The sequence below is a fragment of the Sapajus apella genome, unplaced genomic scaffold (genome assembly GCF_009761245.1).
Source record: "Sapajus apella isolate SASKATOON/1434 unplaced genomic scaffold, GSC_monkey_1.0 scaffold156, whole genome shotgun sequence".
In the NCBI taxonomy this organism is placed as follows: domain Eukaryota; kingdom Metazoa; phylum Chordata; class Mammalia; order Primates; family Cebidae; genus Sapajus; species Sapajus apella.
In genome coordinates, this window is record NW_022437096.1 from 1,977,906 (window position 1) to 1,998,093 (window position 20,188).

At 58.5% G+C, this 20,188-nt stretch overlaps 2 protein-coding genes across 13 annotated transcripts in view; both read left to right on the plus strand.

Moving 5' to 3' along the window:
- The window catches only part of TRABD (TraB domain containing), a 14,936-nt gene extending 10,572 nt beyond the window's left edge, over positions 1–4,364 (plus strand). For 2 of the 9 annotated variants that reach the window (XM_032266195.1, XM_032266194.1), the window contains exons 5-10: positions 58–198; positions 2,023–2,133; positions 2,231–2,370; positions 2,615–2,787; positions 2,866–2,977; positions 3,136–4,270. In XM_032266195.1, coding sequence (XP_032122086.1) covers positions 58–198; positions 2,023–2,133; positions 2,231–2,370; positions 2,615–2,787; positions 2,866–2,977; positions 3,136–3,310 — 852 coding nt within the window. In that variant the 3' untranslated portion in view covers positions 3,311–4,270. Of the gene's footprint in view, positions 1–35; positions 199–2,022; positions 2,134–2,230; positions 2,371–2,614; positions 2,788–2,865; positions 2,978–3,135 lie in introns of all 9 variants that reach the window. The other 7 variants (XM_032266199.1, XM_032266198.1, XM_032266192.1 and 4 more) reach the window with 6 other exon arrangements.
- Positions 4,365–5,612: 1,248 nt separating this feature from the next.
- Positions 5,613–20,122, plus strand: SELENOO (selenoprotein O). 4 transcript variants are annotated; one of them, XM_032266185.1, is made up of 9 exons: positions 5,613–6,194; positions 10,450–10,653; positions 12,326–12,506; positions 13,924–14,054; positions 14,349–14,629; positions 18,139–18,301; positions 19,215–19,400; positions 19,475–19,631; positions 19,708–20,122. In XM_032266185.1, the coding sequence occupies exons 1-9, from the start codon at positions 5,638–5,640 to the stop codon at positions 19,861–19,863; spliced, it is 2,016 nt and encodes a 671-aa protein (XP_032122076.1). In that variant the 5' UTR covers positions 5,613–5,637; the 3' UTR covers positions 19,864–20,122. The 4 variants fall into 4 exon arrangements, with proteins under 4 accessions (XP_032122076.1, XP_032122077.1, XP_032122074.1 ...); XM_032266186.1 differs by having other exon boundaries at positions 18,151–18,301; XM_032266183.1 differs by having other exon boundaries at positions 19,475–20,122.
- The last annotated feature ends 66 nt before the right edge of the window (positions 20,123–20,188 follow it).

Sequence of the window (20,188 nt, forward strand, 5' to 3'; positions counted from 1 at the left end):
CGCACGAGGGGCGTGGAGCAGGCCGTGTCCCCGAGGTGTGACGCACGGCTGTTGCAGACTATCCGGGAGGTCCAGCCTGACGTGGTGGTCGTGGAGCTCTGCCAGTACCGCGTGTCCATGCTGAAGATGGACGAGAGCACGCTGCTGCGGGAGGCCCAGGAGCTCAGCCTGGAGAAGCTGCAGCAGGCTGTGAGGCAGGTACGCCGCGAGGGCCGGGCTCGGGGTCAAAGCCACCTGTGTGCCTGGGTCCCTCCACAGCCCGTGCCCCCAGTTAGTGTGGCCGTGCCTGGCCTGCCCTGGGGCTTTGCCGGGTTGGGGACCTCCCCCAGGCCAGGGGAAAGGAATGAGGCTCCGGTACTGGGTTTCAGGCAAGGGAAGAGGAGATGCGTGGCTCTCCGAGCCCAGGCGGGGCCGGTCGCCTGGGGACGGGGTTGCTGAGCAATCGCTGAGATGGGGCGGGTCTCGGTGCAAGGCCGGCCTCCCAGGCCCAAAGTGGGGCTCAGAGCTCCTGTTCCCCTCCTCCAGTGCTGTGGTGACCTGAGAGGCAGGACTCTCTCATGTCTCTTTTGTTTTTTTCTGTTGAGACAGACTCTTGTTCTGTCGCCAAGCTGGAGTGCAGTGGCGTGATCTCAGCTGACTCCCAGGTTCAAGCCATTCTCCTGCCTCAGCTTCCCAATAGCTGGGACTGCAGGCGTGCGCCACCATGCCCAGTTAATTTTTGTATGTTTAGTAGAGACAGGGTTTTACCGTGTTGGCCAGGCTGGTCTCAAACACCTGACCTCGAGATTCACCAGCCTCAGCTTCCCAAAGTGGCGGGATTACAGGCATGAGCCACTGTGCCTGGTCAGTCTTTGTGTTTTCAGAGGGGACCCAGCACACCTGACCCCAGCTCTGGTCAGTTGCCTTCCCCCTTGATTAAAGGAAACCATTGTAATGAGATGTTGTAGAAATGCTCCCAAACATTTGGCGCCTGCTTTTCATTTTTTAGTTTCTCCAGGTAAGGGAAGTCACCAAAGACCTCTGTGAGCCGCCCTGCAGAGGGCAGTCCCCAGTCCAGCCGGGGCCCAGCGCCGGGCAGCCCCTCTGCAGAGCCTGGGGCCCAGGAATCTCAAAGGGGCACAGACGTTGGCAGGGCTGTGGTGCTCACTGCTGCGGCATCACAGAGGGAAGAGGGTGAGGGGCAGGGTCTGGCAGACATCAGGTGCCACTTCACCTGTCCCCTCTTGAGGGAGCCGGGGAGGCTCCCTGTGCCCCAGTGTCTGGGTTTCTACTGGGGTCAGTCACAAGCCTGGCCCAGCTCGGGCCCCAGCCCCTTCAGAGGTGGAGTTAGTCCCAGCAAACCAAGGCCCGGTGACCATCTCACCCTCAGCCTGGACTCTCCGGGGTAACACAGGCACTCCGTCAGGCGGGGCTCGCCCAGGGCTCAGGGCCAGGCCTTCCCTGGGCATGTGCAGGGTGCGAGCAGTCGTCCGGCGGTGCGTGGCCCCTGGACTTTGCTCCCCTTCCCAGGGAGGCATCTCCTTCACACGTGGACAGCCCCTTGGCCCCAGCCGGGCCTTAGGCTGTGGTTGCTGCGATGTGGGTGGCCTGGCATCTGCACCTGTGGTGGTGCTGTGCTGGCCCCAGCAGGCGGGTGTGCGTCGAGAGCCTGCCTGCCCAGCGCTGAGCGTCCGTGCCAGCTTGAGGCAGCCCCTTTCAGCCCTTTGACACTGCCTCATGAAGCCCGTTTCGGAAAGGAGCTACCTTTGAGAGGTGCCTGTTGGGCTAGAACTCCCTGCTTTGGTCTGATCTTCTGCTTGCTAGGGTGGTCCTGTGCCTGTCGGGGAGTGGGCCGAGGACACAGCAGTGGGGCTGGGGCGGGGCTCTGTGCTGGTGCCCCCTGCGCACCCCTGCCCCCTACCCAGCTGACACCCGTTCCCTCTCTCTGCAGAACGGGCTCATGTGCCCCCCACCCCCAGCACCCACTCCCTCTCTCTGCAGAACGGGCTTATCACCCCCCCACCCCCGCGCCTCTCTCCACAGAATGGGCTCATGTCGGGGCTTATGCAAATGCTGCTGCTGAAGGTGTCTGCACACATCACCGAGCAGCTGGGCATGGCTCCAGGTGGCGAGTTCAGGGAGGCCTTCAAGGAGGTGGGCACAGGGCAAGGTGGTGGGTGAGCACGGGGACGTGGCTCCCAGGGGTGGCTCTGGGCTCCCACTGCTTCCCAACGCACAGCCTCTGCTCCAGGCCAGCAAGGTGCCTTTCTGCAAGTTCCACCTGGGTGACCGGCCCATCCCTGTCACCTTCAAGAGGGCCATTGCTGCGCTTTCCTTCTGGCAGAAAGTCAGGCTGGCGTGGGGCCTGTGCTTCCTGTCAGACCCCATCAGGTAGGGTTGCCCCCGGGACCCCGGGTGGCCTGCAGGGTGGTTTGTGGGAGGCTCCAGGTCCTCCTGTGTGTGTCCAAGCGTGGCCACGCCTGCCCAGGCTGAGCCTCACTCATGGCCTGCCCTCCTACCCTTTCGCTTCCACCATGAATCCCAAACAAACATGCTGTGGTCCCTGCCTGGCACCCACGGTGCCAGCCCCCGCCGCTGCCCCGTCCCTGTGGGCTGCAGCCACCCCTCTCCACAGCAAGGATGACGTGGAGCGCTGCAAGCAGAAGGACCTGCTGGAGCAGATGATGGCCGAGATGGTCGGCGAGTTCCCTGACCTGCACCGCACCATCGTCTCCGAGCGCGATGTCTACCTGACCTACATGCTGCGCCAGGCTGCCCGGCGCCTCGAGCTGCCTCGGGCCTCTGACGGTGACGGCCGCCCGTGGGCACGGGGCCCCTGTGAGGCTGAGGCCTGAGCAGGTACTAAACCCTTGTCCCTCCCCACAGCTGAGCCCAGGAAGTGTGTCCCCTCCGTGGTTGTGGGCGTCGTGGGCATGGGGCACGTGCCTGGCATAGAGAAGAACTGGAGCACCGACCTCAACATCCAGGAGATCATGACGTAAGCACCCACCTCCCAAGGCCCAGCCCGCCCCAAGAGCCCACAGGTAGAGGCTGAGCCCCTGGGAGGCCAGCCATACGTGGCAGTGACCCAGGCGTGGGGGCTGGGGTGTGGGGAGCCCACACCCAGCCAGGCCCAGCGCCCCCTCCCTCCCCCAGCGTGCCCCCGCCGTCCATCTCCGGCAGAGTGTCTCGGCTGGCCGTGAAGGCCGCCTTCTTCGGCCTGCTGGGCTACAGCCTGTACTGGATGGGCCGCCGCACCGCCAGCCTGGTCCTGTCGCTGCCCGCCGCGCAGTACTGCCTGCAGAGGGTGACTGAAGCGCAGCACAAGTAGGAGCTGCTCCCACACGCTCAGGGGCCCCTGAGGAGCCAGTGCCCAGGGCACTTCCTGGATGCCAGGCGCATCCAAGCCCACCCGAGGCCCCTGCCACCCCCCATGGGGGTCTGGGCCGGGCCTCACCTGCCCTCCCGGACCCATTACCGCTCCCCCAGCCCACCCAAATAAAGAATTATTTAACTGTCTCAGCTCAGGCCTCCCGCAGCCCCTCCCCTCCAACACTGCAGGGGCCGTTCACCGGCTTCTGGACAAGACGCCCAGCTCCGGGGGGGGGGCAGGGGCTTGGAGAAGAGGCCCAGGTGTGTGCCCTCTCAGCCCTGGTGGCAGGCGGAGGACAATGGCCACTGTCCCTACCTCACTGTGCCTTCCTGTGCTCTGGCCATGGGAGCGTCCTGCCAGGGGCAGCTCCTGGGAGCTCCCTAGCAGGCGAGAACTGAGAAAGGCCTGGCCCTCGAGCTCCAGCCGACCCCACCATGCCATGCCGCTGGCATCCTGGGCCTGGCTGCCACCTCCCTGACGCCGTCTCCCAGCAGGGATTCTGTGTTTTTGGCTTTTTTAATGTTTCAAAATCTTTTACTCAGGTAATTTTAACTTCAAAGAGAAAAACTGAAGTAAATGTCAAAAAAACACCAGCCTTAAATCCGGGGGATAGAATTTGTGTTCTTGGGTCTGTCCCGAGTGGGCCTGTGTGCAGCCGAACATCAGCTCTGGGCCCAGGCAGGGCCTCAGCTGGGAGCCTGTGTCCTGAGCCCCCCGGAGTGAGGGGGTGCCCAGGGGCGTCCTGGCCCTCTGTGGACACTGTGTGTGCCTGGCTCCTGCCAGGCCTGCCCCCTCAGGCCTCCTGCCCGGTGGCCACCTGTGTGTGGGGAGTCCCTCCTGGTTGTGCTGGACGTAGCCCGTGCAGCCTCAGCCTGGACCCCGGCGATCTCTGATTGTGTCTGCTGACTCAATGTTGAATCAAATCAGGTGTGCGTAAGGAGCTGGCCGTGTCCTTCCTGCCACACTCGGGGATTCGTTCCATAGAAACTGAAATAAATTCTAATTTTGGAAACTCCTGTTTTGTGATGTGTGGAAATGGGGCTCAGGTAATGAATGACCGTAGTCTCTTCCCTGTGCTCCCGGGCAGCGGGTGCTGGCAGCCCTGCCGGGGCCCTGGGGGAACTTGCCTGGTTCCCAACAAAGGAGACAGGGCCACTGTCCCTCCATGCTGACCTGTGGGATGCAAGTGGCCTGACCCTCACGACCCTCCATACCCAGTCCCAGATTCCAGAGTGTGGATCGGACGGAGGCCAGGGGGCGAAAGGACGGGTCAGGAGGGCCCAGGGCCTGAGGGGTAACACCTGCCCGAGAGGACGCTCGGAACAGGCTGGGCAGAGTGCCTGGCGGGGGCTGCCGCAGAGGGAAAAGCTGGCCTGCAGGGCAGTGTCGGGCGCTGGGACCTCAGCACGTTGTGCCTTATCCACGTCACCCACCCACCCACGCGGAGGGTCCTGAGGGCTTCGCCAAGCTGTAGCCCCAGGAGAAGGTTCTGGAGGCAGCTCCCGGAAGGGAAGGGTGGACTCGCGGCGCTGCCGGCACAAAGGGAGACCACAGGCAGGCGAGGAGCGCGTCCGGGGTCTGCGGACACCGCCTCGCTGCCCTCTGGGGCCCGGTCGGGGAGGGGTGGAAAGCAGGACGGCCTCGGGCTCGTCTGAATCCCCGCGTTCATTCGGCCAAACGGAACCCAGACCCCTCCCCCGGGGTCGGGCCCCTCCAGCCAGCCCCGGACGCCGGCGCCCGCCCAGCCCTCTGCGAGCGTCTGCGCCTGCGGCCTCGCGGGGCCCCTCCGAGCCCCGGCTCGGTTCCGGGGGCGGTGCCGGGTCCAAGACCCCTTCCCTCCTAGACAACGAGAGGGGTCCGAGGGCCGGGAGGCCAGGGGAGCAGGTCCCCGAGAGGCGGCGCGAGGCTCCGGGAGGCCCAGAGCCGCGGCGGGGGCCGGGTGGGGTCCCGGTGGGGTCCCAGCCGCCTGTGAGGCGCGGCGAACGGACTGCCCGCTCCGGTGCAGCCGAGGAAATCCAGGGCTGCCCGAGCGGGGCCGCCGGCGGCGGTGGCGGGGACGTCACCCAGTGTCACCCCGCTGGCGGCAGCGCGCGCCCCAAGACGCCGGCTGCCACCCCGACGCCCCCGGCTCTCTGGACCCGAGATGCGAACAGACGGACGAGGCAACCAATCAGTGCCCGGTACGACACCGCCCCGCCCCCTCCCCCTGGCGACTGGGTTCCGGAGCACGCGGGGCGGGGCTTCCGGGCGGGGAAGGCCGGCTTCCGGTGGGAGCGGCACTGCGGATGGCCGCGCGCAGGGTCGCGGTCTGCGCCTCGCTCGCTGCTGCCCGACCCCTGCCCCTCGGCGGCCGCCGCCGCCTGTCGCCCGTGCCCCGCTCTGCGTTGTCGGGCGCCGCCATGGAGCCTGCGCCGCGCTGGCTGGCGGGACTGCGCTTCGACAACCGCGCTCTGCGCGCGCTGCCGGTGGAGACGCCGCCTGCCGGTCCCGAGGGCGCCTCGACCACGCCGCGGCTCGTGCCCGGGGCCTGCTTCACCCGCGTGCGGCCCACCCCGCTGCGGCAGCCCCGCCTCGTGGCGCTGTCGGAGCCCGCTCTGGCGCTGCTGGGCCTGGGGGCGCCGCCCGCGCCCGAGGCCGAGGCCGAGGCCGCGTTGTTCTTCAGCGGCAACGCGCTCCTGCCGGGCGCCGAGCCCGCCGCGCACTGCTACTGCGGCCACCAGTTCGGCCAGTTCGCCGGGCAGCTGGGCGACGGCGCCGCCATGTACCTAGGCGAGGTGTGCACGGCGGCCGGCGAGCGCTGGGAGCTGCAGCTCAAGGGCGCCGGGCCCACGCCCTTCTCCAGGTGGGCCAGGGCGGGCGAGGGGCGCGGGTGGGTCCTCCCCGCCGGGGCGCCCCTGCGCCTCCGCTCGGCGCGGTGTTGGGGGCGTCCTGCGGCCTCTGCCAGGTGGGGCCTGTCCTCCATCCGCGGGAACGCGGTGCTGGCAGCCGCCCGCGCCCTGTGCTTATCAGTCTGCAGAGGACCTTGGAGTCGGCTCCACCAGTGACGCCGCTCGTGTTTACCGACCTTCGCTGGGGCAACAAGCCCAGGGGCGGGAGCCGGGGTGAGGGGTTAGGCTAACCCTAACCCCGCAGGCCCCCAGCCTTCCTCCCATCGCTCATGGGGCGGGCCGCTTGGTCCAGCAGCCTCGCTCTGCAGCTGACTTCACAGAAACCTTGTCCTGACTCCCTGCGGGCAGCCCTCTTTGACCCCGAAGTGAGGTGGGCATCGTTTCGATTCCTGGGGCGGGGGGGACACAGGTGGTCCAAGGCAAGACCTGGGTCCAGATGCTGCCGAGGCCCACAGGGGAGCCATGCACTCGCCACCTGCCTCCTGTGTACAGACAGCGGTCCATTCTGCTCTTTTCCACTAGACAGTTAATGAACTTACTCCATGTTTTTTACTGCTTATGGAATGACTGAGAAAAGAATATCCACAAGTGTATATTTTATGTTCAGAGAAATGCTAAATCCGCCTCTCATCGGACTCCTCCCTGTGCTCTCATCTCCTCCCTATCCAGCGCCTGAAATGCCCCTCAGCATCCCTTTCCCAGGGCTCCGTCTCCCCGGCAAGCTCTTCAGACTGACAGGGGTCTTCCTCACCACCCCCCAAACCCATTCGGTTCTGTGTCTGAAAAGTTGGCTGAGGGCAGCTGGGGTCCCTGGCCTCACCAGTGTCTGAGATTGAGGCTAGTGTCTGAAGTGGCCGTGAGAAGTAAGAAACTTGTACAGTGAAAAAATTAGTAAAGAAGACATAAATAAGTGGAAACATCCCTTGTGCATGGGTTGGATAACTTATTAGAAAGACAACTCCTGGCCAGGCGCGGTGGCTCACACCTGTAATCCCAGCACTTTGGGAGGCTGAGGCAGATGGATCATATAAGGTCCGGAGTTCGAGACCAGCCTGATCAATATGGACAAACCCCATCTCTACTAAAAATACAAAATTAGCCGGCGTGGTGGTGCATGCCTGTAATCCCAGCTACTCGGGAGCCTGAGGCAGGAGAATTGCTTGAACCTGGGAGCTGAAGGTTGCAGTGACCAAAGATTGTGCCATTGCACTCCAGCCTGGACAACGAGAGCGAAACTCCATCTCAAAAAAAAAAAAAAAAAAGCTCTTTGAAGGGATTGTTGCAGTCCCTATCAAAATACCAGTGACAGTTTTTGCAAAAATAGAAGAACCCATTCTAAAATTGACATGGGGTCAGGTGTGGTGGCTCATTCCTATAATCCCAGCACTGGGAGACCAAGGGAGGAGGATTGCTTGAAGCCAGGAGTTGGAGACCATCTTGGGAAACAGCAAGACCATGTATCTTCAAAAAAGTTTTTTTAATTAGCTGGGTAAGGTGGCATGTGCTTGTAATGTTCAGCTACTCAGGAGGCTGAGGTGGAAGAATTGCTTGAGCCCAGGACTCAAGGCTGCAGTGAACTGTGATTGTCTCACTGCACTCCAGCCTAGATGACAAGAGTGAGACCCTTTTTCGAAAGGTAATACAAAGAAAGCTGGACTCATGCTTCCTGATTTCAAAACTTAATCACAAAGCTGCAGTCAGCAATGTGGCATTGGCATAAGGATAGATGTAGAGCAGAATAAAGAGCCTAGAAATCAACCTTCATATATGTGGTCAGCAGATTTTTAGCAAGTGTGCTGAGACCATTGGATGGAGAACAGACGTTTCAACAAAGGGTGCTGTGAAGACTGGATCCTCATGCAGAGGAATGAAGCTGGGTCCTTAACTACACCTTGAACAAAGTTAACTGAAAAGTGGACCTAAGAGCTAAAACTCTTAGAGGAAATAGGGGAAATGCTTCATGACGTTGGATTTGGCAGTGATTTCTTGGCTATGCCACAAAAGGCACTGGTGACCGAAGGAGAGATGGCCAAACAGGACTTCATGAACACTTAAAATTGTGCACAAAAGACGGTATTAACAGGGTAAAAATGCAGCCCACAGAATGGGAGGAAATATTTGCAATTCATACATCTGATAAGGGATTAATATCCAGCTCATACAGAGAACTCTCAACACTCAGGAAAAAAAACAATTCAAAAATGGACAAGTATTTGAATAGACATCTTCAAAGATTTGGCTAATAAGCACATGAAAAGTTTTATAGCACGTGAAAAGATGCTCAACATTAATCATTAGGAAAATGCAAATCAAAACTACAGTGGGATGCCACCTCATATCCATTAGGATGGCAACTATTAAAAAAAATTTTTAAAGGTTGGTCAGGCACAGTGGCTCATGCCTATAATCCCAACACTTTGGGAGGCTGAGGTGGGTAGATCACTTGAGGTCAGGAGTTTGAGACCAGCCTGGCCAACATGGTGAAACCCCATCTCTGAAAAATACAAAAATTAGCTGGGTATGGCATGCCTGTAATGCCAGCTGCCTGGGAGGCTGAGGCAGAAGAACTGCTTGAACCCAAGAGGTGGAGTTTGCAGTGAGCCATTATCACCCCACTGTACCTCAGCCTGAATGACAGAGTGAAAAAGACCCTGTTTCAAAAAAAAAATTGTAAGTTAAAAAGTGTTGCGGTGTGGAGAAGTTGGAACCCTGTGCACTGCTGGTGGGAATGTAAAACGGTGCAGTTGCTGTGGAAAACAGGATGGAAGTTCCTCAATTAAAAATAGAGTCACCGTATCCTGCTTCTGGGTATGTCCCTAAGAGCAGGATCTCAAGGAGATATTTGTATATCCATATTCATAGGCAAAAGGCAGAACAGGTGTCTTAGCAGACGAGTGGATGAAATGTAATCTGTACATACAGTGGGAAACTATTCAGCCTTAGAAGACTGTGACACATGGTGCAGCTCCCGTGACCCCTGAGGGAAATCAGCCAGTCACAGCAAGGCAGATCCTGTGTGGTTCCACCTACATGAGGTACTTAGCACAGTCGCATTCACAGAGACACGGTAGAGTGCTGGGTGCCAGGGGCCGGAGGGAGTCGAGGGACAGAGTTTCATTTCACAAGATGTCTTTCTGCCCATGGATGGTGGTGGTGATTGTGCAACATTATCAGTGTGTTTAATAGCACTGATCTGTGCACTTAAAAATGGCTAAGATGGGCCAGGCACTGCGGGTCGTGCCTGTAATCCTAGCACTTTGGGAGGCCAAGGTGAGAGGATTGCTTGAGCCCAGGAGTTTTAAGACTAGCCTGGGCAACATAATGAAACTCCATCTTTACAAAAAAGAAAGGTAAGAATTCGTCTTAGAATTAGCCTGTAGTCCCAGCTACTTGGCGGCTGAGGTGACAGGGTGGCTTGAACGTCCCGGTGAGCCAGGTTCGTGCCACTGCACTCCAGGCCTTTGGACAGAGTGAGACCCTGTCTTGAAGAAAAAAAAAAAAGGTGGTTTAAGACAGAATATTTGTATTCTATGTATTTTTCCACAATGAAAATAATGAAGAAAAAAGGGGGCAGTCATCTGGCCCTCAGGTCTCGCATCCCCTTCCCCGCACGTGTCCTAGAGTGCCGGGCCTCAACAGTTCTGCAGGACTTGAGGCCGAGGCCAGGAACCTACAATGTGGGGTAGGGAAGGGATGTGAGATCTGGGGGTCCAAAGTGGCTGTGAGTGGCCTGAGCCCAGCATGCTGGAGCCCCAAGGTGGGGTTCTGCAGGCTGGCAGGTGGTGTGGGAGCTTCGGGATAACCTCTCCAGCAGACAGAGGAGCTGATTCCCTGGCTCGCCCGTACCTGGGCATCCGTCCTGGTGCAGACAGAGGCTGTTGTTGGACCTGTCCCATGGGGCAAGGCTGCCCCAGGCCCTTCGCCCCTGCAGCACAGTCTTACAGTCCCAGCTTCTGCTGTGGAACCTCGTCCTAGGCAGGAGAGGCTGCTTCGTGTGTTCAGGCCCATTTTTATCAGAGGCTGTGCCAACGACCCGCTGGGTGTGTGGTGGCTGGAACTGGGCGGTGTCCCCTGGGATGGGCTGTTTTCAGTGACATGCCAGCTGCTCATGGCTCTTACATGCTTTCCCTCCTCTCTGTGTGCTGCCCTGAGTCTTGGTGTTGGGTGACTTCTGCCTGCCTGCGTAGTGAACTCTGTGTTTGGTTTCAGACAGGCCGACGGTCGCAAGGTCCTACGGTCAAGCATTCGGGAGTTCCTGTGCAGCGAAGCCATGTTCCACCTGGGGGTCCCCACCACACGGGCTGGTGCCTGCGTCACGTCTGAGTCCACGGTGGCGCGTGATGTGTTTTATGATGGTAATCCCAAATATGAAAAATGCACAGTTGTGTTGCGTATAGCTTCCACTTTCATAAGGTAATGCCGGGGTCCTTTAGGCTTGTCTATACGCACTTGCTTATAGAGTCTTAGGAGATTTGGGCCTGTGCTGCTAGGATTCTGGTAGAAACAGACAAACCCAGATGACCGCCGTGCCTCTTCTCAGAGTCCAGCCCGTCCCCGGCAGCCTCAGAAGCTGCCTGTCCGCAAAGCAGCTGTGTCACACTCACTGGCCAGGATTTGAACACAAAGGCACTCAGTCCTGGGTTGGCACACCTGTGCCAAGCCCTCCCACGTGCCAGTCCGGGCTCTTGCTGCAGCCAGAGACGGCCCTGTGGGAGCTCGCGTGCCTCGGAGCACCAGCAAGGGGGTACAGGGCCACGGGCAGAGAGAGGGGTCCCTGCCTGGTGCTTCCCGGGATGGGCTGCCTGAGGTCGGGGACAGTGTCCAGAGCTGTTTGCTGGAGTTTATGGCGAGGAACTCCTTAGACCTGACTGAGGAAATGGCTGCTAAAGCAGCAGGAGCTGCGAGCGTGCTGTGCCCGGTGTCACGCTCCTGCTTTCTCATCTGATGGTCCAGCTGCTCGTTGGTCTGCCGTCCTTTTGAGCTGTCTGACGTGAGCCATCAGTTATCAGTTTTCATTTTGTTTTGTTTTGGAGATCGACCATCAATCTGTTGCCCAGGCTGTAGTACAGTGGTGCAATCTAGGCTCACTGCAACCTCCACCTCCTGGGCTCAAGAATTCTCCTGCCTCAGCCTCCTGAGTAGCTGGGACTACAGATATGCACCACCACACCCAGCTAATTTTTGTGTTTTTAGTAGAGATGGCGTTTCTCTATGTTCGCAAGCTGGTGTCAAACTCCTGACCTCAGGTGATCGCCCGTCTCGGCCTCCCAGAGTGCAGGGATGACAGGCCCACCCGTCAGGTTTCCATGTCACCTTGCCACCTGGCATCCAGCATCTCCTCCTGAACGCCTGAATATAGAGTGGTCCCGAGGTGGCCTTTGGGCTTGTGGCCCCATCCAGCCGCCCACACCTGAGGCTGCCTTTGGGCCTCTGGCCTTTCCTGTCCTCTGGAGGGATGGGAAGGATCTGGGGCAGCGACTTCCTCCGAGGCCCCGTCCAGCAGCTCTGCAGGCATCACTGTGGAGTCCATCCTGTGTGCCGTGCAGCCTCTCTGCCCTGGGCCCCGTGGTTGCCAACAGTAACCCCAGTTGTGACAGTAAAAGATGTGTCCAGACATTGCCTGATGTCCCCTGGGGAACCGTCACCCTGCAGGACAGCCACTGCTGAGTGCTCACAGATGTGCGTCTGTAGAAGCTGACTCTCCTTTGCATTCCCTCCCCAAGGACACAGTGGCAGGCCAAGCCCCCTCCATGTGTAAAACCTGCAGAAAACCCTCCTCATGGGGTTGGGGTGGGGGTGTAGGGAGCCTTGGTGGTTTCTAGCGCATGGGCCTCCCCAGCATGTGCCCCAGACTGCGAACAGGGCTTGTTCAGTGGCTGGACGTTGACCAAAAGTGGAACTTAAACGTATTTGTGTTGGGTGAAGCCGGGTGCGTCTTGGGTGGTGGTTTTTGTTTTAATCAGGGTTCTCTCTCTGCGTTAGAGCTACAAGATCGAACAGCCACAACAACGTCTTTCTTTTTTCTTATTCTCGCAAGGGGCTGGGGTCAGGTTTGACCTGTTGACAACTTGGGTCTTCCCTCCAGGTTTGGATCCTTTGAGATTTTTAAGTCCGCAGATGAGCACACGGGGCGCGCAGGCCCCAGCGTGGGGAGGAACGACATTCGCGTGCAGCTGCTCGACTACGTCATCAGCTCCTTCTACCCCGAGATCCAGGCTGCTCACGCCAGCGACAACGTGCAGAGAAATGCCGCCTTCTTCCGGGAGGTCAGTGGGCTGCACACCATCCCCCCTGCAGGAGGGTGCTGGGTGTCCCCACCTGTGCTGAAGACACCCTCATTTTGGCCGGGACAAAGGCTTTTGCCCAGCCTCCCACCCTTCTCCAAGCTCCCCGTCGTGTCCACAAACCCCATGCCTTGCGCCAGCTTCTCACAAATACTGTGTGATCGGGCCCTGGGACAAACCTGAGGCTCCCCTGTGCTTAGTGGCGTTGGGGGCCTGGGGGTGCTCTCCTGCTGGAGTCCTTGCAGGGCCAGCTCGGGGGGTGGGGGTGAGGAGGAGCTGGCTTGGGCGGAAGCACCTATGGATACTGGGTACCTCCCATGTGGGTCGACATGTCACAATGCCCAGAGCAGCCGACCAGGTCCTGACTGGGGAGGTGCTGAGCGCCCAGCTTGGGTCTGGGTCCCTGCCTCACAGACAGCACATACGTCCCACACGGTCTGATGGTGTCGTCCTTGTCACAGGGCATTCAGGGCACAGTAGGGAGACCCAGCGCCTGGCCTGGCTGGGCTGGGGGCCTGCAGCATCAGTGGGGTTAGGCCAAGAGGGGGTTCAGGAGGCCCAGGCACAGCATCTTCTTTGAGAGGCCTCAGGCCATCCCTGGAGCACCTGTGTGGGGACCCGCTTTTGCACGTGGCTGGGAGCTATTGAGCTGCCATCAGCAGAAGTGGGCGCCAGACAGGTGCTGTGGGGCTGTGTCCTTCAGTCCACCTCAGCTGTGCTCCATGTGGACGGGCAGCGGGGCCACAGAAGACCGGGAGGAGCCACTGGGCGCAGCCTTATGCTCTGGTGTAGATGTGGGTGTGTGGTCAGGGCAAGACACTCTGCCCCTTTGAGCCTCAAGGGGACGGCGCCGACCGCCTCCCAGGAGCATCGGCGGCCTTGCCAGGAGTGAGGCGGTGTCGGGCCTGTGCTCAGTGGGGCCCTCGGTGCACCCTGCATCTTGGGGGCTCCTGGCCTCCCTGTTGATTGGCCCCTATTCTCAAGGTTGCCAGTGCTGGGCTAGGTGGGAACTGCTGTCTGGTTGATGGCACTGGAGTGGACAGTGGCCTGGCCCTGGGGCAGGTGTGGCCCCGGAGTGAGCTGGACCTTCCCTGCTTCTTTGGGGTCCCTACTGGGCCTGAGTCTGGGTTCCCTGAATTTTCTAGTTTGGGTAAAAGCCAACTTTTGTGAGCATATGAAAGAGTGGTTGCTGTAAGTGGGGATGAGGATCCTCCAACACACTGTTAATCGCTGCCCTGTGGTTGAAGCGATGACAGAGGTCATCCAGACAGATTGCCCGGAAATACCAGAGCGAGAGCCTCTCAGCGAAGCACAGCTGGTTTCGGAAGCGGAAGGACAGATACAAGTTGGGGGGGTCTGGGGAGGACCCCGAGGGAGCAAGCACACTGTCCCGCCCCAGGTGACACGGCGCACGGCGCGGATGGTGGCCGAGTGGCAGTGCGTGGGCTTCTGCCACGGCGTGCTTAACACCGACAACATGAGCATCCTGGGGCTGACCATCGACTATGGGCCCTTCGGCTTCCTGGACAGGTGAGCAGCCCCGGGGCCCAGCGGAGTGCAGGCTGTGTGAAACCTGCTGCCCCGGGCACTGGCCTGTGGTGCGGGAGGGGGAGCCCACGGGGCTGGTGGCTGATACAGGAAGGAGAGAGTCAGGGCAATGCAGAGACCCTAGCCAGAGGCTGTAGAGACAGGACCCCTGTGGGACAGGGCAGGAGAGCCACGGCCACACAGGAACTTCTTTTGGGCCTCCCCTCCAGGGAGGCTGTGCCATCTCCTGGGAGCGTCCCCTCAGGCAGGGCGTGGCTCTCTTGCCCCGTGTGGCAGGTACGACCCCGACCACGTGTGCAATGCCTCAGACAACACCGGCCGCTACACGTACAGCAAGCAGCCCGAGGTGTGCAAGTGGAACCTGCGGAAGCTGGCTGAGGCGCTGCAGCCGGAGCTGCCCCTGGAGCTGGGCGAGGCCATCCTGGCCGAGGAGTTTGACGCCGAGTTCCAAAGGCACTACCTGCAGAAGATGCGAAGGAAACTGGGCCTCGTGCGGGTGGAGCTGGAGGAAGACGGGGTGCTGGTGTCCAAGCTCCTGCAGACCATGCACCTGACTGGTGAGTGACCAGCCGTGCCCACAGCAGGCGTTTCCGGTTCCGTTGTTAGCAATGGTTTACCTTTCCAGCCATTTCCAGGTGGACACTCACTCCTGTGCCCATCCCAGCCCCTGGCACACCCATTCTACTCTGTCTCCATGAATTTGGTGAATCTAGGGACCTCCCGTGAGTGGATTCATAACAGTGTCCTTTCGTGACTGCTCATTTCACGTAGCATAAGGGCCTCAGTGTTCATCCTGGTCTCTCAGGATTTTACTCCATTTGAAGGCTGAGAAGCATCCCGTTGCATGGACAGGCCAGCTTGCTTCTCCGTGACCTTCTGGCCTACACTGTCCTCTCCTGGCTGTTGTGTACAGCGTGTTGTGTACTGTGTGCAGTGCTGCTGTGAACACCAGTGCAGAGGTCCCCAAGTCCCTGCTTTCAGGTCTTGGGGCACACGGTAGGATTGCAGGATCATGTGAGTGACTCACTGGATTGCACTAGCTAGGACTTGCAGCTATGCATGCTGAATGGAAGTAGCTGACATGGGCATCCTTTTCTTGTTCCTGACCTTTGGGGGGGAAGTGTTCAGGGTTTCACCCGTTGAGTGTGGTGTTAGCTGTGGCCTTTTTTATATAGAACTTTTATGATGCTGAAGTTTTTAGAGTGCTTTTACCATAAAAGCCTATTGTATTTTATCAGTGCTTTTTCCTGCAATGAAACTGGTCATGTTGTTTCATTGTTTCATTCATATCTCCTTGCATTCTGGGGATACATTTTAGTTGGTCCTTCTAATACGCTGTATAATTTTTTTTTTTTATTTTTGAGATGGAGTTTCACTCTCATTGCCCAGGCTGGAGTGCAGTGACGCGATCTTGGTTCACTGCAACCTCCACCTCCCAGGTCCAAGCGATTCTCCTGCCTCAGCCTCCCGAGTTGCTGGGATTACAGGCGCCCAACACCACACCTGGCTAATTTTTATATTTTTAGTAAAGACGGGAGTTTCTCCATGTTGGTCAGGCTGATTTCAAACTCCTGACCACAGGTTATTCGCCTGCCTCTCAGCCTCCCAAAGTGCTGGGATTACAGGCATGAGCCACTGCGCCCGGCCATATGCTGTATAATTATTTTAATATGCTGAATTTTGCTAATATATTGAGGATGTTTGCATCTGTATTTGTAAGGGATAGTGGCTCATAGTTTTGCTTTGTTTTTTCTTTGGTGTTTGTTTGGCTTTGATGTCAAGGCAGTGCTGGCCTCATAGAGTGAGCTAGGAGGTATTCCCACATCTTCCATTTTTTTCTTCAAAGTTTGAGAAGGATTGCTATTACTTCTTAAAATGTTCGATAGAATTCACCAGTGAAGCCACCTGGTCCTGAACTTTTCTTTGTTGGAAAATGTTTTATTACTGCTCAATCTCCTTGCTTCTCTTAGATCAATTTAGGTTTTCTGTTGTTCTTGAGTCAGTTTTGGTAATTTGTGTTTCTAGGAATTTTTCTGCCCTGTGGGTTATCCATGTCATGTAGGCAATTTTGGCGTGTAATTCTTCAGAGCAGGTTTTTAAAAATGATTTTATTGTGGTAAGAGATAGATCCTCCTAGCTGTCTGAGAGCACAGGAAGTGTGCAGCATGTGAGTGCTGACACAGGAGCAGTGCTGGACAGCAGAGCCTGGAGCCTGTTCACGTCACCACCAGAACCCCGTGCGTGTCGGTCACCAGCTCCCCACTCCCTCCCTGCAGCCCTGGTAGCCGCACTCCACTTCGAGTCTGGGAATCTGCGTACTTAAATCCTTCATGTAGGTGGAGTATGCAGTATCTGTCCTCTGTTTCTTCAGCCTATTCCATTTTTCATCTTTCTCCCTCTAATCATATTTCCCTCCCTGCTGCCAACTTCGGTCTTGGCTGTTTTTTCTCCACTTCCTTAGGCGTGAGGTGAGGTTACTGATTGGAGATCTTTTTCTTCAGTGTAGCCATTTACAGCTGTGTTTGTTCTTCTGGTCATTGCTTCTGCGGTATCCATCAATTTTGATATGTTGTGTTTTGGGTTTATTTTTTGGTTTTGAGACAGAGCCTCGATCTGTCACCCAAGCTGGAATACAGTGGCTCGATCTTGGCTCACTGCACCCTCTGCCTCCTGGGCACGGTCACGGCTCACTGCACCCTGACCCTCCTGGGCACGGGCACGGCTCACTGCACCCTGAGCCTCCTGGGCACGGGCACGGCTCACTGCACCCTGAGCCTCCTGGGCACGGGCACGGCTCACTGCACCCTCCGCCTCCTGGGCTCTAGTGATCCTCCCACCTCAACCTCCCAAGTAGCTGGGATTGCAGGGGTGAGCTACCTTTACCGGCCCTTGTGACAGTTTTTTATTTAAAATCTTATCTGGCTGGGCACGGTGACTCATGCCTGTAATTCCAGCACTTTGGGAGGCTGAGGTGGGCGGATCACCTGAGGTCAGGAGTTCGAGACCGGCCTAGCCAATATGGTGAAATCCCATCTCTACTACAAATACAAAAATTAGCTGGGCATGGCAGTGGTGGCACCTGTAATCCCAGCCTCTTGGGAGGCTGAGGCAGGAGAATCGCTGGAACCCGGGAGTTGGAGGTTGCAGTGAGCCAAGATCATACCACTGCACTCCAGCCTGGGCGGCAGAGCAAGACTATGTCTCAAAAAAGAAAAGAAAACCTACCTGATGTGAGTGTAGCCGCCTCGCCTCTCTTCAGGTCACTCTCTGCCTGGGTTTCTTCACCCTTTCACTTCCAGCCTGTTCGTGACTCTGAACGTCCTGCAGATCGTGTAGACAGCATGGAAATGGTCTTCCCACCCATTTTGTCTGCCTGCTCCTTGTTGGAGGGTTACTACCGATCAGGAACAACTTCCGCCATGTTTTTGGTCCCTTGCACCCCCATCGCCGCCTCCCTCGTGTGTGCTGGACTCTGTCACAGTACACTGCTTTGAGTCCCGTCTCATTTTCTGTTGTGTTTTTAGATGTTGTCCTAGGGGTTACCGTGGTTACACATGACAGTGTTTCCCTGATCAGGGAGGATCTGTCTTTCACATGTTGGGTCTTCTGCAGGTGGGTTACAGCGGCTTCTCAACACTCAGTAGCTCCCAAAGCAGGTAGTCGTGACTGTGATGATGTGACACCAGCAGCAGCCCCCATGCCTTCCCAGTATTAGCTCACGTTACAAGGTGGCTTGCAGGGTCAGAGTGGCAGCCTTCCTGGGCAGTGGATGGGTAGAGGCTGAGGAGTGGGCTGTGGAGGGCTCAGGAGTCCCAGGATCCAATGCTGAGCAGGGCTCATGCAGCACCTGTGCCCAGAGGCAGTGTGTCTGTGTGGCACCTGTGCCGGGGTCGGGAGGAGGGTGTGTCTGCGGCACCTGTGCCAGGGGCAGTGTGTCTGTGTGGCACCTGTGCCCAGGGGATGTGGGGGGAGGAGGGCGGGTCTGTGTGGCACCTGTGCCAGTGTGTGGGTCCGAGTGACACCAGGATGAGGACCCTGGGCCTTCTGCTTCCGGCTCTCTGAGCAGCCTGTGTTCCAGGTGCTGACTTCACAAACACCTTCTACTTGCTGAGCTCCTTCCTGGTGGATCCGGAGTCACCGGGCCTGGCGGAGTTCCTGGCCAGGCTGATGGAGCAGTGTGCTTCCCTGGAGGAGCTGAGGCAAGCCTTCCGGCCCCAGATGGATCCCCGGTGGGTACCTGGTTCCTACCTCCTTGGATTTGTTTCCAGAAAGGGAAACACAATCAGAAACAGGGCCGGAGGGGAAGCTGAAGGCAGAGCTGGCTGGAGCCCAGGTGGCAGCTCTGCTCCCAGGGCAGTCAGGGTCTCTGAGGTGCTGGGGCCCATTGGTCACAGAGGAGAGGGTGACGATGCCAACACAGGCGTGGGGGGAAGACAGTGGTCTATGCTGTGGGTGAGCGTCAGAGAAACCCTCTGACTTGCCAGAGAGGACAGGTTCAGAGGCCAGCCTTTCGAAACCGCACCATCTTCCAAAGGGAAGTCCTGCCCAAGAAGTGTTGCTTTTTTTTTTTGAGGAGTTGCACTCGTTTCCCAGGCTGGAGCGCAATGGCACTATCTTGGCTCACTGCAACCTCTGCCTCTGGGTTCAATCAGTTCTCCTGCCTCAAGTAGCTAGGATTACAGGCATTCGCCACCATGCCCAGCTAATTTTATATTTGTAGTAGAAATGGGATTTCTCCATGTTGGTCAGGCTGTTCTTGAACTTCTGACCACAGGTCATCTGCCTGCCTTGACTTCCCAAAGTGCTGGGATTACAGGCATGAGCCACCACACCGGCTGTTGCTTTTAACTTAAAAGACAAGACTAGTGGGGCTGGCTGGGAGCACTGGCCAGCAGGCCCTGCTGACATGAAGCCCCCTGTCCATCTGGACCCTTCTGGAAATAAGGGGAGTGCTAATAGCAGTGCCTGTCCCACAAGCATTGAACTCTGGAGGCAGAGACTCTCCAGCAGGAAGCTGGGCAGCAGAGCATGGGCGTGGCTGGTGTGTGCCCACCCGGGTCCATCCTTGCCAGTGGGACTGAAGGGTGGGGCGGAAGGAACACCTGCCTACAGGGCAGGACAAGTCGGGGGTTGCCTCTGCAGGCAGCTGTCCATGATGTTGATGCTGGCACAGTCAAACCCGCAGCTGTTCGCGCTCATGGGCACCCGGGCAGGCATCGCCAGGGAGCTGGAGCGCGTGGAGCAGCAGTCTCAGCTGGAACAGCTGAGCGCGGCCGAGCTGCAGAGCAGGAACCAGGACCACTGGGCCACCTGGCTCCAGGCGTACAGGTGAGCTCTGCGTCCGCGGTCATGCTGGGAAGGTCCAGCCCGGCTGTGATTCTAGAGCCCGGATATAATTCCAGAGCCCGGCTGGACAAGGACCTGGAGGGCGCCGGAGATGCCGCTGCCTGGCAGGCCGAGCGTGTGCGTGTGATGCGCGCCAGCAACCCCAAGTATGTGCTGAGGAACTACATGGCGCAGAACGCCATCGAGGCTGCCGAGCGCGGGGACTTCTCAGAGGCAAGCACATGCCTAACCCTGTGGTCCGCGGGAGGAGGGCATGGCTTCGACTCCTCTCACCCTCACACTCCTCCAGGTTCAGCGGGTACTGAAGCTACTGGAGACCCCTTACCACTGCGAGGCAGGGGCTGCCACAGAGCCCGAGGCCACGGAGCCGACTGGCGGGCAGCGTTCCTACAGCAGCAAGCCTCCGCTCTGGGCAGCAGAACTGTGTGTGACGTGATCATCGTAATGGCCTCGGCATGCTCCACACCCTTGGAGTTTCCCGAGGCCCCCGTGTGTTGCTGAGTGGCCAAGACGGTGCCGGGCCATGCCCTCTGTGCTGGGGACTTCTGCCTTGGCCCACGCACACCAGTCTTTCCATGAAGGCAGAGACATCCAGTCAGGACCTGACCTGTCTCTGTCTGACGCTGGCTCAGCAGGACAGCTCCGCCACCCACCTGGCCCCTGGGGGCTGGACCCAGGCTGCTAAATAAACCAGCATCTCCCTCAGGCCCGTCTCCGTGGTCATTCCCCCCGCCCTGTCCTCAGCCCCCGCCTGGGAGAGAGGGACACAG